A 16604-nucleotide genomic window follows, 5' to 3' on the forward strand; every position below is an offset into this window, starting at 1 on the left:
GTTCTTCCAAAGGTCCTGAGTTCAACTCCCAGCAACCACATGGTGACTCACCACCATCTATAATGAGATCTGGTGCCCTCTTCTGGTATGCATGCAAGCAAAACACTGTATACTTAATAAATAAATGAGTCTTAAAAAACAAAACAACAACAACAACAAAAAACCCTCTGATCTCCTATGCAGCCCCTATGTGGGGAGAATTGGGTGCTTGAGGACCAGAGGGCTGGCGGTAGGATACACTTCCTGTTTCATAGTGATTCACGGAGGCTACAATGGGGAGCTGGCATGCCTACTGTCTCCCCTGTAACTTCTTAGCCTCAGCACTAGTACTCTAGTCATAGGGTCCTCCAGGGTAGTGATATCAAGTGCCATCCTTGAGATCAGGCAGCCTTGAGATTAAACACAGTTTGATTACCTACCTCGTAGCTGTAACACCTTTGGCAGGTCGTTGCAGGAGCCTCAATTCTTTTTTATTGGCATAGTGTGAATAGTAAGCGCACTTTCGTGGAGTTTCTGTGACAGTAAATTAAGTTCTTGTTACAAGAGCCTGGCTTGTAATAAACACTCAGTAAGTGAGCACCTTATGGAGTAACCTGGGAGCCAGTGCCCAGCAGGCCCCATTTGGCTGCTGTTGGTGTGTCTGTGGGTGGGTTTGTTTACTTGCATACAGCATGCTCAGAGGCCAGGGGAGGGTGGAAGATCTCCTGGAGCTGGAGTTGTAGGTGGCTGTGAGCTGCCTGATGCGGGTTCTGGGAACTGAACTTGGGTCCTTTGCAAGAACATCATGTATTCTTAACCACTGAGCCATGTCTCCAGCCCCCTCCACTTTATTGGTTTAGACACTTGGGCCATCTGTCTGAACCTTATGTGCTTTGTTGAATTACTTTAAGGGTTCGTTTTAGCTTTTGAGACAGGGGCTCACAATGAATCTGGTGTGGCTAGGATGCCTGGCCAGTGGGCGCTGGGATCTGCCCATCCAGCACACGGGGTGGGGGTGGGGGTGGGAGTGGGGGGACTGGTTTAGATGCTCATCATTTTGCCAGGCTTTTACATGCATGCCTGAGGGCTTAGAATCAGATCCTTGCACTGGAAGATCTACCAGGTGAGCAGTCTCTCCAGCCCCATTAACTGTAACTTTCTGAAGATAATTCTTTACCACCTCCTAAATTCTCTGTGGTTTCACCTCGTTGGCCTGCTCTGGACAGGGAGGCAGGTGAAGGTGAGTTGGAGGATCGAGTAGAGAAAGGTATAGGGCTGTCCCGGCAGCAGCCTGGGGGTTGACTGCCTGTGTCTCCTGCTAGCTGCAGTGCTTCACAGCCTCTAGGAACTGCAATTCCAAATCCCTCTAAATTGAACCCTCAAGCGCAAGGGTTCCCTCCTAAGACTTCCTTTAGGAGGGGGAGAGGCCTGTGCAGTTGAGTAATTAACTGCTTTTGTGTCTCCTGCCTCCCACTCTGTAAGCCTAGAGAGATAGCATAATGGTGGGGTTCATGACTGTCGCCCACAGCCGGCCATCGCGAACACAAATATCTCCTTAAAATGCACACTAGGGAGCCAGGCCTGGTATTACATGTCTGCAGTCCCATCACTCAGGAGATGGAGGTGCTACACCGCAAGATCCTGTCTCAAAACAAGAGAGTTGGGGTATGGCTCACTGGTAAAGGGCTTTGTCAGCCTGCTCAAGTCTCTGGGTTCCACTGTCAGCACAGCAAAAGGGGAAAAAAAAAAAGGAAAAAGGAGAAAATACATTCCATTCTTTCAACCCAATTTTATTCTTAGGTTTGCATTACATTCAATCAATGGTACCCTTCTAAGGAACTCCATCTTGTTTGTCCTGTGATGTAGGCCCATTTTAAGAAAACCTCTGACGTACTTCTCTGACGTAGTATAAGATCCACTTCTGTTGGATCTTATAACCACATATACTTAGCCTATTTAAGTCCTTACATCCTTCTCTGCAGGTGGGCGTCACTGGTCTATTTTCTGATGAAGGAACTGAGACTTGGAGGTTAAATGGCGTGCTCATGGCCACCTGGTGCATCTGATTCTGTAAAAGTAACTATTATTTGCCTGAAGTAATTGTCATCTTGGAGGCTGACTGCCTCTATCTGCTAACCAAAGCCTAGTTCTGGAAATTTCTAGCCTCCATACAGTCTAATCTAGGCCCAGAGTGTTTTCAGCCTCTGAGGCTTACCGCTGACCAAGCTCACCCTTTCTTGTTCTTCTGAACTTTGACTGACTGGTTCAACTCAGCTGTTCTGGGTCAGATGCCTCTCCAAGATCACTGATTCAATCTGTCTTCTCTTTCAGCCTCTGACTGAATTGTTTAGCTTAGCCTCTAGCTTTGGCAATATGTTCTTTTTTTTTTTTTTCCAAGAAAGATTCTTCATATAGTGTTTTGCCTGCATGTATGCTTGCAGGCCAGAAGAGGGCACCAGATCTCAATTTAGATAGTTATGAGGCACCATGTGGTTGCTGGGAATTGAATCAGGACCCTTGGAAGAGTAACCTGTGCTCTTAACCTCTGAGCCATCTCTCCAGCCACTGGCAATATGTTCTCATCTTCTGACCCCTCATTCTCTGGCTCATTCTGTCTTCACTTGTGTCCAGCTTGTTCTCTCTATGACCTTTCTCTGTAAAAACTTTCCTGGTAAAAATTGCCTCTGGGCTGGGTGGTGGTGGTGCACGCCCTTAATCCCAGCAGTTGGGAGGCAGAGGCAGGCAGATCTCCTGGAGCTGAAAGACAGCCTGGTCTACAAAGTGAGTCCAGGACAGCCAGGACTACAAAGAGAAACCCTGTCTCCGAAAAACAAACAAACAGAAAAAAACTCTGCCGCTGAATTCCACAAAGTGAACCTCCACGAACTCCAACTCCACTGCACTGCCTCTCAACTCATTGACTCAATCAAACTGACTAGAACTCAAAGACCTGCATGCCTGCCCCCTGAGTGCTGGAACTAAAGGCATGTACCACCACACCTGGACCTAAGCTTTTTTTTTTACCTGAAAGTTGCTCTATACCAGGCTGGATGTGAACTCAAAAATCGGCTTGCTTCTGTCTCCTGGGACTAAAGCCATGCCTGTATGCAGCTGGATCACACAGGCTTAGAAAGTCTTTGGATGTGATCTTTTGCCGGAGCAGCCATGTTCTGAATTTAAATTACATGATTCTTGTGTTTTTCTGTTTTAGAATTGTCTCTCTGTAAAAATATTTTTAGGGGCTCAGATATGCTATGGCCCTGCCTATTCCACTTTCAGATTGGGAGACAGGTCTAGAAAGGACCTAATGGTGATGTAGGAGGAACAAAATCAGGACCCACAACAGGGAAGAGGTGCCTTTCATATGTGTGGATAAGCTTTTCCTTTGTCCCAGCCAGACTCTTACTAGAAACATCTTTTAGAACCCGTGCTTATGAGTCTTTGATGGGCAGAGCCCCCAGAAATGAGAAAATGGGTTCTAAACCTGGCTCTGCCCTTTGGGTAGGTTACTACTATCTTGGAGAACCCTCCCCCCCCCTTTAAATTAAGGTCTTCTGTAACTTAGGCTAGCCTTAAGCTAGCCACGTATTGAAAGACAATATTGAACTACTAATCCTGCCTATATCTCCCAAGTACTGGGAATACAATTTTGCACCACCATGCCCAGTTTAAATTTAGGCAGTGTCTCACCTTGGAGCACTACCATGGCCTGGAATTCACTATGTAAACTAGGATGGCCTGGAACTCATAGAGATGTGCCTGCCTTTGATTCCTGAGTGCTGGGACTAAAGGCATGTAACCCTACACTGGACCCCAGTTTAAATTTTTGAATACATAAAATGGATAAGGTTTACCACGCAGATAAGTTTGTAAACGTTCAGATTGCCAAGATGTGATAGATTATAGTACATTCCGGGCTCTGAAACCCAATTGCCTAGGCTCAGATCCAGGTAATCATTTAAGTAGCCTAAATCTTGAGAAAACCTGTACCCCAGTTTTCTCCTATGTGAAATGAAAATAGTAATAAAATCTTATTCATAGAGTTGTACAGGTTCAAGCCTTGGAAGTACTTGGCACATAGTACTCGGCTCAGTACTTCTTAGGAAAAGTATAGCCCTCAAAGTGTAGGTGTTCTGGAACCTCAGACGACGCCCCACCTCCGTCCCTGTTTCGTCCCGCCCCCTCCCCCGCCAAATCCCTCCCCAAGCCCGTCCCAAGTTCCCGGGCCACCAAGGGGGCGCCCGAGATAAAGACGGCTCTCTGGTAGAAACTGACGACGCTCTAGCTAACAGCGGCTCTTCTCCATGGTCAGCGGCGGCGACGCTCTAGGCGGCAGGTGTGAGGGGCGGGCTTTCTGTGGTTCGGCCGGCTGGCAGCTATGGCGGCCGTGCGCGGCCTGCGAGTGTCCGTGAAGGCGGAGGCCCCGGCTGGGGCGGCTTTGGGGCTTCCGTCGCCCGAAGTGGAGTCTGGCTTGGAGCGCGGCGAGCCGGAGCCCATGGAGGTGGAGGAGGGCGAGCTGGAAATCGTGCCGGTGCGGCGCTCGCTAAAGGAACTGCTCCCGGTACGGGCGAGGGGCGGGGGCTGAGCCGGAGGTCGCCGAGCGAGTGTCCCTTGAGGGGCGGCGAGGCGGCGGCGCTGGCGACGAGTCCGCGAACCTGAGAGGGGCGCGAGCGCAGAAGGGTGGAGGGGCCCGCGCTCGACCCGGAGAGAGCCGGAGCGGGAGAGGGGGCGCCGGGGCGCCCGGAAATGGGTGCAGAGAGCGCTGGAGGTGGCGGGAGAGCTGGGAGAGAGAGAGAGAGTTGGGGACACCCCTCTCACTGCCCCGGGTGCCGGCCGACCCGTGGCCCGGAGAGAACGAACTGTGTTCGGCTGGAGATAAAAGGGAACCGCGGGCGGGAACAGAGTCTGGAACGTCACTCACGGGAAGTGTTAGGTGGTGCTGGCATCCAGGTCTGGTGGGTCCCTGCACCGGCGGAGTTGGTGTCTGTTCAACGGGACGCTCGCTCTTCGCTTGGGGGGGCTAGACCTGTCAAACAGCAGACCCTGGTGTGTTGGTGTCGTGGGGGAGGGTCATCATGTCCTCGCGCACCTTCACCGCTCCTACTCGGTGGTCGCAGCTTCTGACACTGACACTTGATCTTTCTTTGACCACAGTGAGTATGAGGAGGACGGTTTTGCTTGTGGTTTGGTGGTCGCACGTTCCGTTCTTAAAGCTGGTCCGAGGCCTGGATAGTTTTCACGTGAACTTCCCCCCCCCCCTTAATTACATGATAGCAGGTCTTTCTTTTACAAAAATTCGACGCTGTGAGTAAAGGCTGAGGTAGTGATGACAAATGACAATGACTTTGGTAATAACATAATGGCAACTTTGCTGTTTTCTCATTCTGTCATCTAGATTTCGATGCCGTTTTGACTTAGTTGTGTTATTCATTCATTCAGTTTAACGTGTATGTATCACACACACACACACACACACACACACACACACTATGTGTTTAAAATCAGACTCCCTTTCGGAGTTTACCCTAGTAGGGGACACAAGTAAATAATTTCTTTTTGTGTTAACTGCTACAAAGAAAATACACCCTGTTAATAGAATAGAAAGTACAGTGACCAGGAGAGATGTATAAAAAAGTCCACTGAGATATAGTTAGATTCAACCTTAATCCTAACCGACAAAAAGGGGTCAACTACGCCGGTTGGAAGGGAGCGATTCCTAGCAGCGACGACAGCAAGCACAAAAGTCACGGGGATGGAAACAGGATTGTTTTGGAGACATTCTGGATTGTGTTAAGCACAAAGGGGAGAGCGGAAGTCAGAAAGACAGACAGACAACGTAAGCAGCGGCCAGAGACTGAATGCAGGGTCCAGGGTGCTGACTGCAGGCGGACCTGAGGCTTCAGTCCATTCCATCCATTTCCCCTCCTTTTTTTCATTGTATTAGGCTGGATTTTCCCGTAGCTCTAGGACTTTATGCGTTTTCAGTGGAGGCGTTTGCTCCACCTGGTGGCCTTTCATGGGAAATTTGTCTTGTTAGGGAGCTAAGAGACTATCTCATTTTTGACTTTTTTTTTTTTTTCAAAAGCTTTTAGATGTTCATTTATATAGATACCCTCAGTTGACAGAACTAATTAATATTTTGAACAGTGTCCTGTCTGGGGTCTGGACTACTTGTTAGAACAGTTGATTGCTACTGTGCAGTTTCAGAGATAGACTTCCTAATAACAAGGATTGTTAGAATGGAGGAGGATGGCTGAAAAGAAGAGCCAGTTGATGCCAGGTGGTGGTGGCCGCCCACGCCTTCGGGAGGCAGAGGCACGCAGATTGCTGTGGGTTCGAGGCCAGCCTGGTCTACAAAGTGAGTCTGGGACAGCCAAGGCTACATAGAGAAACCCTGTCTCGAACCTCCCTCCCCCAAAAAAAGCCCCCAAAAAGAAGAGGTCAGGCTGCCCCTTATCATGGATTTTTCTGTCAGGATTTCTCATCAGTCCTCTTCTGTTAGGACACAAGCAGAAGATATGAAAACAAGGCTGGCAGCTTCATCACTGGAATCGATGTTACCTCCAAGGTAAGACAGACTGATTATTTATTCAGTTTGATAAGACTTATGGTATAGTATTTTTGCCTCATTTTTCTTTTGTTGCATATATAATATATATATATATTATATATACACATACATACATACACACATATGTATCATATTATCAAATGTATCTATCTACCCAAGAATGTCCCTATATATCCTGAAGATACTTAGGCAGCATTTGTATGTGCTTCTATCCATGAAAAGATAATCATTATACTTATATGCCTGTACTTAACCATTTCCAAGAAAAGTTTGCACTGTGAATGCTTGTTTTAATATTTATTTAATATTTATTATGTATGTGTTTTGTGTGTGCGTGTGAATGCTCTAGCACACGCATGGAAGCCAGAGAACAACCTCAGGTGTTAGTTCTCCTCGTCCATCTTTTCTTCTCTTTCTTTTTTTCTTCTTTGAGGCAAGATCTTTCTACATAGCCTGGCTATACTAGAACTCAAAACAGAGGCCTACCTGTCTCTGCCTTCCAGGTCCTGGGATCAAAGGCATGCACCACTGTACCTGGTGCCTTTTTTATTATTAGTACTAGTATTGATATTATTTTTAGATTTATATGTATGAGTGATTTGCCTGCATATGTCATATGCTGACCTAGTGTCTGAAGAGGTCAGGAGAGGCCATCAGATATCCTAGAAATGGAGTTTGAGATGGTTGTGAGCTGCCCAGTGGATACTGGGAACCAAACCTGCATCTCTTTAAGAACAGCCAATGCTTTTAACTACTAAGCTGTCTCTAAATTCCCTTCTTACCTTGTTTTTGAGGTAGGATCTTTCTCTGGTTGTTTGACACTGTAGTACATGTTTTAGGCTAGATGCCTGCAAGCTTCTGAGGGATTCTCTTTCTCTGCCTCCTATCTCTCGTTCTGCTATAAGAGCGTGAAAATTATAGACATGTGCCACAGTATCTGGCTTTTACATGGTTTCTGGGAATCCATATTCAGGTTGTTAGGCTTATTACATGGCAAACACTTTTATCTACAGAGTCATGCCATGTCCCTGGGCTCGAGAGTGCTTATTTGGATGTTATTTGCACTCTTAAAAAATGTGTTTTGTTTCTACTTTCTATAAAAATGTTAAAAGCACCCAACATATAAATAAGCCCTTAGTGTATGTCTATTTCTTACTGGTTATCAACTTAGGAAAATAGGGATTTCTAGTTGTGTGTATGTCTAAGCTTTGAGGACCATGCCAACTGAATTATTGCCAGCATCTGACAATATTGCCTTTTGCTAAGTGATTGCTGTTACCATTGTATCATCTTCACTATAGTACCTCAGAGTGAGGCCTCTCATTTTCCATGCAGTAGTGCATTGTTTAAATCAGTTTAGTCTTTTTTTTCCCCTTCCTGATTGAAATGTGTACTGTACAGTTTGAAACAGAATTTTCAACTTCAATTATATTTTTTATTTTGTATCTGTATCAGTGTTTTGTCTATATGTATAATTTTACTATGGGCATGCCTGGGGGAGATCAGAAGAAGGCATCAGATCCCCTGAAACTGGAGTTGCAGACAGTTGTGAGCTATACCATGCAGGTGCTAGGAACTGAACCCAGGCCCTCTGTAAGAGCCCCTAGTGCTTTTAACTGCTGAGCCATCTCTCCAGCGCAATTTAAAATTTAATTGATAGTATATACCTATCAATTATACCAATTATACCAATATATCAATTAAAAACAAGAATAAAAGTAAATATGTCATACGTGGCTTTTTTTCTTTCTTTCTTTCTTTCTTTCTTTTTTTCTTTTTTGGTTTTTCGAGACAGGCTTTTTCTGTGTAGTCTTGGCTTTCCTGGACTTGCTTTGTAGGTCAGGCTGGCCTCAAACTCACAGCTATCCACCTGCCTCTGCCTCCCAAGTGCTGGTATTAAAGGCGTGCACCACCACCACCCAGCGAAGTAGATGGCTCTTAACCTTACATCATTTTCTAGTATATTAGGTATCTAGGTACCTGGGGAAAGGATTTAGCACTTAAATTGTTACTAAAGGATTTGGGTAGGAGATGGCTCAGTGAAGTGCATGTAAGCATGAGGACCTTAGTTAGGGTCCCTAGCACCCGTGGAAGAAAACAATGCATGGGAGTGTGTTTGCATCTGTAATTGCAGCACTAAGGAAGACCTGCTCCCCACCCTCAAATGCATACACATGCTGAAGAAAGTGAATTGTTTGTGCTAGGAAGACTTCCGTGAAAAAATTAGCATAATTATAGGAAATAATTGGAACATTGTTGCTTCTACATACCCACAAGCTTTCTTTAGTCAGACCTTTTCAGTATACAGTTAGTGAAGGGTTCTTGAGAGCCATTGGAAAATTATAGTTGGACCTGAATTTATTACACTCTTGGAAGAAATTTACAAAGCTGAGTGTTTTTCAGCAAAGTGTCAGTGCTCTTTGTTACTTGAAAATGAAAACAGGCAATTCCATGCACATAAGGCTGGAATAGAGGAGACTATTTTCTGCTCTGGTGTTATTTTTATGTGGGGGTGTGGCTTTTAGAGAGTGAACCATTCAGACAAACATAATGTGGAAGAGCATAGTAGGTGTGATTACCATGCCCACAGACAATGTGAAGTGATAATGGTAGTTGTACAGTTCCTAGAAATAGCACTGGGTCAGCTCTACCCTTAGCTAGTGGAGATATTTCCTGCAAATCTTCTTCCATTTTTCCCATCTCCATTTCTGCACTAGAAAAATTGAGAAGGTGAAGTTACCTGTTTTACCGTCTTGGCATGATTGCTGGTGATACATGAAATATCAGAAAACTTTCTAAACAAGTGTTGGTTGACTTCCTACTATGTTCCGAGGGCAGTCATATGCTATGATGGAATGGAAATGATTCCAGCAGGTTTACTGTAGGCTATGCATGTGCAGTTTTCACGTTCAAAGGCACAGGTTGCTTACTTACTCTGATCTATTTTAAGGTTGCAGCATGCTGTTTGTGATTTAACTTTCCTCATCCCTTTTTTAAAAACCTCTTTGATTTTTTTGTACTTTCTAGGAAGCAATTGAAAAGAAAGAACAGCGAGCCAAGCGCTTCCACTTTCGAGCAGAAGTAAATCTTGCCCAGAGAAATGTATCCTTGGACAGAGACATGATGAAGAAAGGTACAGTGTGTTTGGAGAAAATTTTTCATACTGTTCCAAGAGTGACTTCCTTGCTATTACTTGGTGTTTCTGGCTGTGTTCTGTATGTCAAGTTCTCATCCAGATACCCAAGAGGAAGGTATTCTGATATCACCTGTGTAAAGGTGAGATTTTGTCAGATAGTTCTCAGAGCTAGAACAGTGGAACAAAAGAGATTGTTAAAGGAGATTGGGTCAGAGATGAAACATGCATCCTCTGCCTCTGTGGACCTCCTCAGCGAGCTTCTCTTTACCTTTAAGAATAGTGGAAGTGTCGTCCCACCCTGAAGCTTTCTTTTAGGGCAGTTGGAGCACTTTTGGAGCAGGTGGAATTGTATTGATACTAATGCATGGTACATGCAGGCTTCCCAGTAATTATTGTCAAAGAGACCTAAAGCAGTTGTAGCCTATTTTATTAAGAGCTCATAGCAAGGCAGTTGATGGTGGGTTTTGTTTGTTTGTGATTCTGAGTTTACCCCTGAGACTCACTCATGCTGATGAAGTCAAATCAGGACATCCCCAGCCTTTTCTGTTTGCTCGCTCGAGGCAGCATCTCATGGAGCCCAGGCTGGTTTCAAGCCGAAGATGATTTTGAACTCATGGTCTTCCTGTTTTTACCTCCCAGGTTCTAGGATTTCAGGGGCACACCACAATACTTGATAGCAAAGTGATTTTTAAAAAAGAGAGCACTTCCCTCGAGCGAGCCTACGTCCTTATTATTACCCTCTCATCTAAATCCAGGAATACAAAAGGCCTCTCATGTATAAAAGTTGGTGTTTATAAAGGGCTCAGGAAGCAGCTGTCTCACTTCAGGTTGAAGCTTTGCAGTGCTGTGAGTCTCTGTAGTGCTGCTTGCTTGCTTGTTTGTTTTGTTTTTCGAGACAGGGTTTCTCTGTGTAGCCTTGGCTGTCCTAGACTCACTCTGTAGACCAGGCTGGCCTCGAACTCAAAGCGATCCGCCTGCCTCTGCCTCCTGAGTGCTGGGTTTAAAGGCGTGCGCCACCACCGCCCAGCTCTGCGGTGGGAAAGAATGGCTACTGTGTGCGGGGAATGTGCTTTCTATGGCAGTGAATTGCTCAGAGGTAATGAGTCAGGATTCTAACCTATGTCTATCTAACTTTAAAGACTTGTACCTTACTTTTAAAAAAATACATTTTTTAATTGTGTGTGTGTCTGTGCACATACTACAGCCTATGTGTGGAGGTCTGAGGATAACTTGAGGGAGATGGTTCTTTCCTATTCTGTGGATCCTGGGAATCAAACTCAGATTCAGCTGCAAGTACCTTTACCCTCTAATGCCTTACTTTGAACACTTTTGGTCTATTGGTATAATTATATATATGAATATTTTATATGTAATATGTATATAATACTATAGTTCTAGACCACTCTTTAGCCAATCCTAGAAGGACAGAGTAGTATGTTTGTAGAACTATTTGTTCTACATTGTGAATTTAAGTTGAGAATGTGACCTTAGTTTTCTTGCAGGCTGGGGTTCCAGGCCTGAGTAGGTCTAAGCATCAGGAAAAGTCCATTGAAGGCTGGGGAAAGCCGTGTGTCTTCACAGTCATGTGCTAGCACAGTCTAGGCCTAGGAAGACCTTGGACTCTTCTCTCACAGCTGACCATGAAAGCTCCATGTTTTACTCCATCATTTGGCTTTTAGTCCCAGCCACAGTTGTCCATGCCTTTCTCAGTGCTCATTTGCCCTCGATGAAGCGCCCCTTATTTTGTACTCAAAACACTCTCTTCTGTTGGTACCTTTAGGGTCACAAGCCCTTGTGAAATCTAGTGCCAGTTCTTTTGTGACTATGACAAGTTATTGAACCTTTTCATATTTCTTGTCTACAAAATGGGAATGCAATATGTACCTTAATAATATTGGTTTTTGTTTTTTTAAATAATATTGTTTTAACTGGCCAGGCAGGCGGATCACTGTGAGCTCAAGGCTAGGCTGGTCTATAAAGTGAGTCCAGGACAGCCAAGGCTACACAGAGAAACCCTGTCTCAAAAAACAACAACAAAAAAACCCCAATAATATTGTTTGGGGGTTAAATTTTAGTGAACAATATTTATCCTGCTTATGGGAAAGCAGTCAGAATCTTACATTTCTGCTGGATTTTTGTTTTATTTGTTTTAAGCAGAATCTTATGTAGCCCAGGCTACCCTTGGACTCTGATCCTCCTGCCTCTGACTCCCAAGTTCTGACTTTATTGGTGTGTGCTATTTCATTTAAAAGGCAGTAGGTTTGCCTGGATATCAGCTGGGGGATATTGTTCATTTTATAGTGCAACCTGAAAACTGAGCCTTAGGCAAGATGGTCTAAATGATGTCTCTGAACCCATCCAGATGAACTTAAGGTAGAATTGTGCGTGGATAGGCTTGGGTAAGCTCTATGGGTAAGCCCTGGAGGTCACTGTTGTTTTTGTATCTGCTGGGTAATCTAATGTGGAGTCAGGATGGGGAACCATTGGTTTTGAGCCAAGGTTCTGAAGCCGGGTTGCCAGGATTCAGATTCTTTTTGTAGTTCTATGGCCTTGGAAAAATTGTCTAGCCACTACACACTCTTGGGAAGACATACAGAATTATCAGGAGTCTGACAAAATACTGCAGCTCTTAGATTGGTGCTTGACACATAGTATGCACAGTAGATGCTAGTTATCTGGTATTCTTCTAAGTAGTCACCTGAGCTGCCCAGCCTCTTAGAGAGGGGAATTGGAATAAGTATCTTCAACCCACAGCTACACCAGGTGTCAAGTGATGTTTTTACCTTATTACTATCAACAACAATAGCAGTTGTTAAATGCTTACTAAGTTACAGTTGCTCTGCTCTGCATCTAATTTGTCCTTTTAGCAATCCCCTGAGGGATTTTACTGATGACAAAAACAAGGTGCTGAGAGATTGAGAAAGTTGCCTGAGGTTCCACAGCTGGGTACATAGCAGGACTCGGCTTGAAAGTTGGGCTGACTGGCAGCCTGTGTTTCTGTTTTGCCAGCATTCAGGCACACAATTTGAGATAGGCTACTTCTATTATGCATCAAAAGGATTTGCTCCTTTTGGATGTCTCATTGTTAAATTAAGCTTTGGTCACCATTTCTCCATGATCAGAGCTTTAATTCCCAATACTTCAGGCCCTTTGGCATCCAGGGATGGTGTGAGAATTTCTGGTTGCTGTGTGACTCCTAGGAAAAACACTGTTAAGTCGTTCATGAGATACATTGACCTTTCAGGTGACAGAGGTACAGCCTCACATCCCCTTCTTTCTTTTCTTTTGAGACAAGTTATTAGAACTCACAGTATAATCCAGGCTAGCCTGGAACTTCTAAGTACTGGGTTACTAGTGTGAGCTACCTCATTTGACTCTGACCAGCTTTCTTTTGCGTGACATGTCTTTCTGGTTTCTCACCTCTCTCCAGTTCCTAGATTTTTTTTGTTTGTTTATTTGTTTGGGTTTTGGTGGTTTTTGTGGTTTTTGTTTGTTTGTTTGTTTGTTTTTTGTTTTTGTTTTTCGAGACAGGGTCTCTCTGTGTTAACCTTGGCTGTTCTGGACTCACTTTGTAGACCAGGCTGGCCTCGAACTCACTACAATCTGCCTGCCTCTGCCTCCCAAGTGCTGGGATTAAAGGCATGTGCTACCACACCCGACTTCTAGCCACTTTCTTAGGCTTTTGCACTAACATTGCCAGCAGGTGATGGCCTTTTCCTTTGGACTTCTTGCAGGAATTCCTAATTTTAACAAAGTTCTTATCTCTGATGGACCTTGCTTCTGGCAAGTTGGGTTTCTCTTGAGAACAAACTTGTGCGCACATGCTCAATAAGTGCTCTCCCACTGAGCTGCATCACTCCCTAGGCCTTGTCTTGTTTTGAGTCAGGGTCTCTGGCTGGCTTTGAACTTGGAGTGCTTCTGCTTCAGCCTCCTTAGGAGCTGCAATTAAGGCCTATGCAACCAAGTCTAGTTTTGACTTGCTACTTTTTGGTTTTTCAAGACAGAGTTTCTCTGTGTAACAACTTAGCTGTCCTGGAACTCTCTCTGTGGACCAGGCTGGCCTTGAACTCAGAGAGATCCTCCTGTCTCTGCTCCCAAGTGCTGGGATTAAAGGTCTAAGCCATCATTGCCTGGTTTGACCTGCTTCTTTTAAAGAAAATTGTCCATTATCAATATGTATCTTATTCTGCTAAGTCAAACATCTCTAACCAGAGCCATATGGTGGTGGTACACGCACTTGGGAGGCAGAGGCAGGAGGATCACCTGCCTCTGTCTCCCAAATGCTGAGATTAAAGGCATGTGCCACCATATCCAGCTCTAACCAGAATTTTTATTCTTTCACTCAATTTACTCTTCTCTCATATATTACACACTAGCTGTAGTGTCCACGCCCTCCTTCCTCCCAGCCCCTGTCCCCTGCCTCACACCTCGGATCTCCTCCTCCTTTGTTTCCCTCCTGAAAAGGGCAGACCTCCCATGGATATCAACCAACACAATATATCAAGTTGCAATAAGACAAGGTACCTCCCGTCATATTAAGCCTGGATGAAGCAACCCAGTAGGAGGAAATGGGTCCCAAAAGCAGGCAAAAGAGTCACAGACAGCCTGCACACCCACTATGAGTCCTACAAGAGCACCAAGCTACACAACCATAACAAAGGCAGGTCAGACCCATGCAGGCTCCCTGGTTGTTGGTTCAGTCTCAGTGAGCCCAGGCTAGTTGATTCTGTGAGTTTTCTTCCTTGACTCGATGTGTCTGGCTTTTTTTTAATTTTTTTTAAAGATTTATTTATTTATTTATTTTTAACATATACTATGTTCCCCCTGTGTGCCAGAAGAGGGTACCAGATTTCATCATTATAGATGGTTGTGAGCCACCATGTGGTTGTTGGGAATTGAACTCAGGACCTCTAGAAGAGAAACCAGTGCTCTTAACCTCTGAGCCATCGCTCCAGCCCCTTGTGTCTGGCTCTTAAAACCCTCCTTCACCCTCTTCTAAAGGGCTTCCTGAGTTCTGCCTAGTACTTAACTGTGGGGTTCTGTGTCTATTTCCATCAGTTGCTGGAAAAGCCTCTCTGATGGCGATTATGCTAGGCTCCTGACAACAAGTATAACAGAATATCATTGACACCCCTTGCTCCCCACTCGCTGGTTCTGTTTGCTTCTATCCTGGGTCTCTGGACTATTCAGCCTCTGGTCCAGGCAGTGTTAGAGGTGGTCTCCCTTTGTGGAATGGGTCTCAAGCTAGACAGACTCTTTCCCTTTTTTTTTTTTTTGTTTTTTTGTTTTTTTGTTTTTTTGTTTTTTCGAAACAGGCTTTCTCTGTGTAGTCTTGGCTGTCCTGGACTCGCTTTGTAGACCAGGCTGGCTTTGAACTCACAGTGATCTGCCTGCCTTTGCCTCCCAAGTGCTGGGAGTGCTGGGATTAAAGGCGTGCGCCACCACACCCAGCTCTTTCACTCTTTGTGTTTAAACTACCTTTTTTTTTTTTTTTAATCTATAGGTTTTCTTTTTTAGTATTGTGATATTTTGCTAATATACTATGATGGTGTTGATACTGAGTTTTGTTACTTTTTCCTCTTCCTGACTCATGTGATTAAGTCCATTTTATTTATTTATTTATTTACTTACATACTTACTTACTTATGCAGGGTCTCTCTGTGTTAGCCTTGGCTGTCCTGGACTTGCTTTGTGATTAAGTCCATTTTAACAGATGAACAAATATGTATTCTCCCTAACATCCAGACTTTTTCCTGTTTCATCACTGGGATTTTGTTTTCTTTTTTTTCTTTTTTTCTTTTTTTCTTTTTTTCTTTTGAGACAGGGTCTCACTGTGTAGTCCTGGCTAGCCTAGATCTCACAGTATAGACCAGGGTGGTCTTGAACTCAAAGATCCATGCACCTGCCTCTGTTTCTCCAGTGCTGGGATTAAAGGTGTCTGGCTCTGTCTTGTTTTGTTTGTGGTGTGTGTGTGTGTGTGTGTGTGTGTGTTGTTGTTGTTGTTGTTGTTGTTGTTGTTGTTGTTGTTGTTACATTCTGTGGAGTCATCTCTTCCCTTATCATGGCCTTCTAAAGTCTTCTCTAGATTTCAGCTTTTGGCTAGAATGAGTGCTTCCTTTCCTGCATGAGTCTCTGCCTACTGTCCCTCCTACTGCTTTCACCAGTGTGTATTTACTGGGATTAAAAAATCCCGAGGGTGGGGCTGGAGAGATGGCTCAGTGGCTAAGAGCACTGACTGCTCTTCCAGAGGTCCTGAGTTCAATTCCCAGCAACCACATGGTGGCTCACAACCATCTACAATGTGATCTGATGCCCTCTTCTGGCCTGCAGGAGCATATGCAGGCAGAGCACTGTGTACATCATAATAAATAAGTAAACTTAAAAAAAAAATCCCGAGGGTGTGCTGTCCTCATGAACCTGTACTGCCAAGAGACAAGAAAGTACTCTTTGGTTTTGTTGTTGTTGTTATTGTTTTCAGATGATGTTTTTCTTGCTATGTAGACCTGGCAGGGTAGCCTAAAATTCAGGGCAGCCATCCTGCCTCCTCTGTCTTTACAGTGCTGGAATTACAGATGTGTACTACCAGGATGCCTGGCACATCCTCACCCTCCTTTTTTTTCCTCTCTGCCTCCTCAGTTCTGGGATTAAAGGCCTGTGCTACCATGCACAGCCATATTGCCCCTTTTAAAATTAGATTTTTCTTTTTCTTTTTTTGCTGTTGGGGTTTTGGAATCCCTTATATAGTCCAGATGTTAATTTCTTGTTGGAGGTATAATTTGCAAAATTATTCTCCTATTTTATAGATTGTCTCACCATCCTTTTTGGTTTTTTGAGACAGGGTTTCGCTGTTGTAGCCTTGGCTGTCCTAGACTCACTTTGTAGACCAGGCTGGCCTTGAACTCACAGCAATCCACCTGC

General features: G+C 44.6%; 1 protein-coding gene across 2 annotated transcripts in view; it reads left to right on the top strand.

Moving 5' to 3' along the window:
• Positions 1-4302: 4302 nt before the first annotated feature.
• NCBP3 (nuclear cap binding subunit 3) overlaps positions 4303-16604 on the top strand; it is a 31738-nt gene continuing 19436 nt past the window's right edge. The window contains exons 1-3 of one of the 2 annotated variants that reach the window (XM_084751311.1): positions 4303-4540; positions 6482-6547; positions 9578-9683. In XM_084751311.1, the coding sequence (XP_084607437.1) occupies positions 4358-4540; positions 6482-6547; positions 9578-9683 (355 nt within the window). In that variant the 5' untranslated portion in view covers positions 4303-4357. The remainder of the gene's footprint in view (positions 4541-6481; positions 6548-9577; positions 9684-16604) is intronic. The other variant, XM_084751310.1, reaches the window with a different exon arrangement.

This window comes from Acomys minous (assembly GCF_964271855.1).
Source record: "Acomys minous genome assembly, chromosome: 12".
NCBI lineage: Eukaryota > Metazoa > Chordata > Mammalia > Rodentia > Muridae > Acomys > Acomys minous.